General features: G+C 42.8%; 2 protein-coding genes across 2 annotated transcripts in view; both read right to left on the bottom strand.

Annotated features, from left to right (window-relative positions):
• LOC109479849 overlaps positions 1-7,165 on the bottom strand; it is a 16,957-nt gene that overhangs the window by 4,796 nt on the left and 4,996 nt on the right. The gene's annotated exons all lie outside the window — the stretch shown is intronic.
• LOC109479886 lies at positions 4,989-6,858 on the bottom strand. The gene is made up of 2 exons (XM_019781934.1): positions 6,242-6,858; positions 4,989-5,738 (listed from the first exon to the last, which is right to left on the bottom strand). Exons 1-2 carry the CDS (start codon positions 6,450-6,452, stop codon positions 5,305-5,307), a joined length of 645 nt encoding a protein of 214 aa, XP_019637493.1. The 5' UTR covers positions 6,453-6,858; the 3' UTR covers positions 4,989-5,304.

Genomic DNA, 7,165 nt, shown 5'->3' with positions numbered 1-7,165 from the left:
TAGTTTTGGTCCTTCGTACAAATGTCATATACTTGTGTGATGTACCATTGGTATGCAAAAACACTTGGGCGTCCAGTAAACAGACGAGGTTTCCACCATGAAATATAGTTGATTTTCTTTTACATAAGTTCACATTATTATAATCAATATCTCTAAAACTTCATATACAGTCATAAGGCATTAATATATTTTTGCAAGAATATGTCACAAACAGACGTACTACACACAGAACTCAGTATGATTCCAGGATAGAACTCATAATGAATCATTTTTACTTTTTACTTTACTGCGAACTTTGTCTTTGTCCCACGCCTCGTTTGACACCTTTCCAACACATCAACGGGCACAGGATCGCTACTCGGGCATATGAAAACCACCATGTCGATTTTCACATCAGTGTGGACGCCACGAAGCGTGTGCTCTAACTCTGTGGCTGACATGTCCTCTTTTTCGTCGAGACTCAAACCTAAACATGCTACTTTGCCGGATAGACCCTCTATATGAGGAAACATGTCAAATCTGTTGAGACAGCGCGACTTGTCCTGAACACCGCCCCCAGAACCGCCTAGGTTTGGCCACACGCCGGTCACCGACATTTCCATCGAGTTTACGAACGTGGCTGGCTCCGTCCCTACGACAAGAATGTTACACTTGTCTGTCTCACTCAACCCCTCAATCCTCTTCCTCACAGCCGTCTGTACATCAGACATTTTTAACGACGGGCACGTCTCTCTGTTGTAGACCGGAAAATCAGAGCCGTGTTTCGTGCGGGTCGGAGACTAGCGTTCCGTGCGTCACCCTGAAGGGCCTAAGTAAACAACATGGCAACCGGTGAAACTTTGTCACGGGTTATGGTTATCTGTGGCTATGCCATAAAGCTTAAGCAGCAAGCTCTATATTGCCAGTTTCGTCTTTTTATCCTACAATTTTAGGAAAATGGGAATTATACTTCAATACTGATACAACCCGTAACTTATTCAAACGTTGAATTGGTACATTTTCAAAACTCAAAAGTGCAAGATCGCATTTAGAGACATAATGCCACGTTTTATTTACCATGGCAACAGCATATTAAAACAACAACATACCATTAGTTTAGCGGCAAACACAGCAAGTTAACGGTTGCACTTAAGTATCACCCTTTCTAAAACATCCCCATTGCTGAGATGGTATCGTCACTTTACGGACCTTTAGTATACGTACATGTACAAAAGGTACTTCAAACCATACTTCCATTTGAAGAGAAATACATGGAGTCTTCATGGAACTAACACTAAAAACGGAGATAATGATATCTGACGCAATTAAATAAAGTAAACGCTTTAGTTCAGAACAAGCAATTGCTATCAAGTCTGTGAACGAGTCGTATGGCTACTATTGTGACAATTCGACACTTGAAATAAATCTAATATTCAATGCAGCTACTGTCGTCAGATCGAAGTTCGCAACGGACAGGAGGCATAAAATGCAGATAGGGTAACCGGACTTGGTCTCCAGAGACCTGTCAATGCTCATAACTGAAGCTGTGCAGGTAACACAGTAACTGTTTGTTCTTCCCACGGAAGCTAAACATTCATTGTACCTAAGGCCACACCGACTTAATCGTATGGATGACATCCGCGCGCGCATTGATTTTTGCCTGTCGTCAAAAAAAAAAAAGATCACGTCCTCGGAGGCTCTGGCCTGGCTCTAGTAGTCTGTGCTAGGCGGAGGCCGGCGGTAACTCTGGAGGATAGCACCCAGGCTACCGAAGCTCCACGACTCAAGATCTCAGATTTGCTGTTAAACCGCACAGCTGCATTTATAAGCCGTTCGTACACTTTTAGAAGGCAGAAGTGCTGCCAACCAGAAGGTTGACGTATAATTATTGAGAGGACGTGGAATTGCTACGATATATCAAGTACAGTAAAGGTAACGGCAAGAAGAATTTAAAAAAAAGTAAAGGTTTCCACTTATATACCGCTGAAGTAGTGTCCAGACACGGCGTCAGCTTAAACACTGCTGGTTTCCAAAATGCCATACCCCCGTGGGACATGTGAATAAATGGTTTACACCTAAATTAAGGACCTGTAAGCACCTTAAGGCCATACCGACGTAATTCTATGGATGACATCCTCTGAAGACCCCCAAACTAGTGCGCGCGGGCGAATAAAAAAAAATTCCGGCCAAAAATAAAAATCCTACTAAAAACCACTGACACTGTATACAATTTAGCTGGTATTGTGAATTTGTGACAGTACGTAGCGACGTATACGACAAGCCGGCACGTGCTGGCTTTTTGCGGCATTTATCAATCGGCACTGTACGTATGTACTGAGTTCTTGAGTCGTGGAGCTTCGGTAGCCTGAGTGTCCGGCTCCGTATTGTCGCCAACTACCATGGACTACCCAGGCCTAGAGCCAGGCCAGAACCTTTTTTGAGAACAGGCGAAAATCAATGCGTACGTGGATGTCATCCATAAAATTAAGACGGTGTGGCCTAACTACTACTACAACAAAATACCGTTTACTTGCAGTATCGTATTTCTGTACACTCTCAGTATTCTCCCCCGCGGAGTCACGAGTTCTCCGTTCCATTTCAGACGCAGCTCTAGCGAGATAATAAAGTTCCCACACGGCCGAAGAACAAGTGTAAACTAGCCTTATTAAGTTTAGTGCCATTGCCAGGTTACTGCACTAATGGGATTCTCAGCAACATGCATTTCAATAGAGTCCAGTCCTCATTTATTTGTTTTGGAAGCTGGAAAAGTGACGCTTTAGCAACTTCAATTTGCCTCCTGTTGGAGGCTATAAATGATTTTGAAAGGTGACTAAAGAGTTGCCTTAGAAAAGGTTATAGGATTAATGTAGTGCTTCTTATGTAGACATGCTTTGGTGCACCTGTTGTGTAAAACATTTTAAAGATTTCTTTTAACGACAGGTTTTCTACTTTACTGGCTCTTTTACCAGTCTGAGAGTAATTGTGTTATAGAAATCTGGGGGAATTTTTCTCATTGACAACATGTTAAGGTGCTTACAGGTCCTTAATTTAGGTGTAAACCATATATTCACATGTCCCACGGGGGTATGGCATTTTGGAAACCAGCAGTGTTTAAGCTGACGCCGTGTCTGGACACTACTTCAGCGGTATATAAGTGGAAACCTTTACTTTTTTTTAAATTCTTCTTGCCGTTACCTTTACTGTACTTGATATATCGTAGCAATTCCACGTCCTCTCAATAATTATACGTCAACCTTCTGGTTGGCAGCACTTCTGCCTTCTAAAAGTGTACGAACGGCTTATAAATGCAGCTGTGCGGTTTAACAGCAAATCTGAGATCTTGAGTCGTGGAGCTTCGGTAGCCTGGGTGCTATCCTCCAGAGTTACCGCCGGCCTCCGCCTAGCACAGACTACTAGAGCCAGGCCAGAGCCTCCGAGGACGTGATCTTTTTTTTTGACGACAGTCAAAAATCAATGCGCGCGCGGATGTCATCCATGAAATTAAGTCGGTGTGGCCTTACATGTTTCCAAATTTCCAGAATCGGTGAAGAAATCCTTTCCAGTACCTTAAAGAACAAATAGGCTGAGATAAAAGGCTGTCATGTCGCCTCTTGTTTAAAAACATAGAAGTCACCATTTTCGCCCAAAACAATTTTAGTAAAACTGAACCACACTATGCTACGGACAAGATTGTGTTAAATCCTGACCTTTCAGTACCTTTTGTAACTTGTATGGCACGTAAATATCTATCCATACTACACACACACAGACATACATACACACACACACACACACACACACACACACACACACACACACACACACACACACACGCACACACTGACACACACACACATACATACATGAGACACGCACACACTGACACACGCGCACACACTGGCACACACACACACATATATGAGACACGCACACACTGACACACACATACGACACACGCACACAGACACACGCGCACAGGCTGGCACACACACACACACATACATACATGAGACACGCACATACGCACACACACACACATACATACATACATACATACATACATACATACATACAGACAGACACACACAAAACAGACACAAAGGAAAGAAATCTGACGCACATTTTGTCTTTGCAAGAAATGTTGCCATACAACAAGTTTCACCAAATAATGTCTGTTATTTTTTCTCTGTTTACATATCCATGGTAGCTTTCGGCTCAATTTAACATTATACATGTATTTGTATAGATTTATAGCTTCATACATGAAGAACATTGTATTTGTATCTTAACCCTACAAAAAATCCCTACAGTGTGAATTTGTGCTTTTGAAGGTTTGGTACTCCTTCACGAATGAAAATAACTGCTTTGTAATAAGGCTGGCCTTTAATATACGCGTTATCAAAGAAAATCCAAGATTGCGGGTGTAAAATAATACAATACATATTAGATTGACAATTCTGCAAAATCTAATTTACACGAAGAATATCCGTATATATGCCGTAGTGCTGATGGCACGTCGGAAGAGTTAGGACACGCATATAGCATATAATGTACTAGTGATTCAATCAGGAACATACAAAACATTACAGTAACTATTCTTCCGGAAATAAAACATTTATCATACAGAAAGTGTGTGTCGCCATTTACAAAATGTAATGTGTAAATATATCACACCACTGTTATATTGAAACAGTGGCGTCATTACGCTTTGAAATTTCTCAGCTTATTTGCACAAGGGTGATACTATTTACAAATGTATACATACTAGATTACATTACGGTTTAGGAGTTTCTCCGTAAATTTACACACAAAAAATATCAAGCAAGATGGCGTCACACCACCAATAATTACAATTTTACAAACGAGTTACAAAGTACGAGAAAGCGGCATCCATCTGCTAAATTCTGAGCGCAACACAAGCGAGTCTTACGAACTTTGATGAAACATTTTGAAGTCTACCTGCCGGTGCGATACTTTGTTTACTAGTATGCCCTACTTACCCCGTACATGATGTGCTCTCTCCGCTAGATGACATTCAGGCAAAGTTAAAAATGTCCTTATACTAAGTTTGTTCTGTAACCCGAATCATGTTCCACCATGTTCGATCTGATGAAATTCGAACAAAACGTGTTCCCTATGACGTCATCGTCGGCCATATCGGTCGACGCTGATTGGTGCCGGTGTTTATGGAATTTAATGACCTCTGGGTGTGTTATGGTGTCATAACCAATGGCAAATGGGGACCTCTGATTGCTTAACGCTATCTGGTTATATGATAATATTGTTTATCATGTAACATCGGCTATCACGTAGTCACATCATGGTCTACTTTATATTTAGCAAAACAATTCCTATCACAATTGCTACCAAACCCAGCAATATGGCTTCCACTATCCAAAGTGGACAAAGCTCTGTCACCCTTTCCTTTATACGAATGTACCTTCTTTTTCCTGATTTCTTGAGCTCACCAGCCAGTGTTGGCTCAGGTCGTGGTTCGGTGTAAACCACCCGGAGCTGGGGATCCAGGATGTTGAACAAAAGTCGTAAGAGAGGCTCATCAGTTGAATCATTTGAAGCCATACCTGGGTCGTTTACCGCATTAGTTTGTTCATGGTACAGGGTAGCTTCCTCGAAGAAGTAGTTTGTTGCGTCAAGCTTAAGGGTGTCCCTGGCGTTGTGTATCCTTCGACTGAGGCCCTCGGCGTTCGCATCTCCGACCATCTTGTCCACTTTGGAGATGAGCAGGAACAATGGGATGTCTGCAAATAGGATAGAACGTTGTGTAACAGAGTTCTTTATTCACAACCAAGAATATTCACACACCAACGTTTCGGTGACCTTGAGTCACATTCCACAGGGCAATGCGGCTGAACTACTGGGCACTGTACTGTCGCTTCTGCAATGTTAGAACGACACCAGGCTGCTTTGTGAAGTATATCCAGTCAGTATTGCCCTGGGGAATATTCATGATTAATTGTGAACGCAACAACTTTGTTACACAGTCACTTACTAACCTAATGAAACCACCCAAGAACGACAGAACATTATTGATACTAGAGGGGACTTAACTTACCGATGACAACACAGACAGTTCTGATTAATTACTAGTATTCAAATGATAGTCTAATGGTATATAGTATCCTATAATGCAAAACAAAGCTACATGTATTACAGTATTTCATTGCTATTTGAGCAAATAACACCCAGTTATCAAGAATGAACCAGCATCACAAAAAGTCACTAAAAACCCCAGTAGACTCACTGCGATCTGCCGCCGTCGTCGCCGGTTGAGCCGCCTTCTTCGTCGCCTGCAGGAGATTTGTGGGTATCTCCTCATCAGCCGCGCACACGACAACAACACGCTGGATCTTTGGTCGATCTGGGATTGCCGGAAACTCGTCCTCTAACTCCCCCTTGCGCATGTCGTAGTATTGGGGGTTTATCAGAGGCCGGTTTTTAGGAATTACGGCCATCAAGAGCTAATGAAATAAGGGTCCTGATGGCCACGTCGTTCCGGTTAGGAAGGCCGACAAAGTCCCAGAACTTCACCTTGTCTCTCAGGTTGTCCTGAAGCGTTGAGAACATACCACAGCCTTCAATACACAGGGTGACATTTCCTCCCACACCCCTGCCGACCCTGGCTAGGTTTGCCGGCTTGCCCACAACAGCCTGTTCTATTGAGTTGATCAGGGACGATTTTCCACTGCCAGTCAGGCCAATAACGAGGACGTTAGACATTTCGGCAGTGGCGTTGCTGACTCTATCTTTAACTTTTTGGCGAAGGTTTTCTACTGCGTTGCCAACTGCCATCCTGAAGCTGTACTGTCTGTATCGGCCGATTGTGTGAGTATCAGCGCCTGCAAGGCTTGGCAACTTGTTTGTGTCGAGGTCGACGGAATTTGTGTTTTTCAGCTACATCAAACTCTGCTCTAGTTGGTCAGTTTGATAAGATATGCAGCCGCGTGACTTTGGGCCAATCATCAAATCGGTGTATAAAGCATGACTCAGAGGTATTTTAGTTGAATCTCACGCGAGAGTAGACCGACCCTTATTGATTTAGTAAACTGGCATGGCTGTTTTAGTTTTTCGATTTTTACCTTCGCCAAGACGGTTATGTTTTCATAGGCGTTCGTGTATGTGTGTGTGTGTGTGTGTGTGTGTGTGTGTGTGTGTGTGTGTGTGTGTC

The sequence above is a fragment of the Branchiostoma belcheri genome, unplaced genomic scaffold (assembly GCF_001625305.1).
Source record: "Branchiostoma belcheri isolate BF01 breed outbred unplaced genomic scaffold, Haploidv18h27 scaffold5, whole genome shotgun sequence".
Taxonomy (NCBI): Eukaryota; Metazoa; Chordata; class Leptocardii; order Amphioxiformes; family Branchiostomatidae; genus Branchiostoma; species Branchiostoma belcheri.
This window is presented reverse-complemented; position numbering and strand designations above follow the sequence as displayed.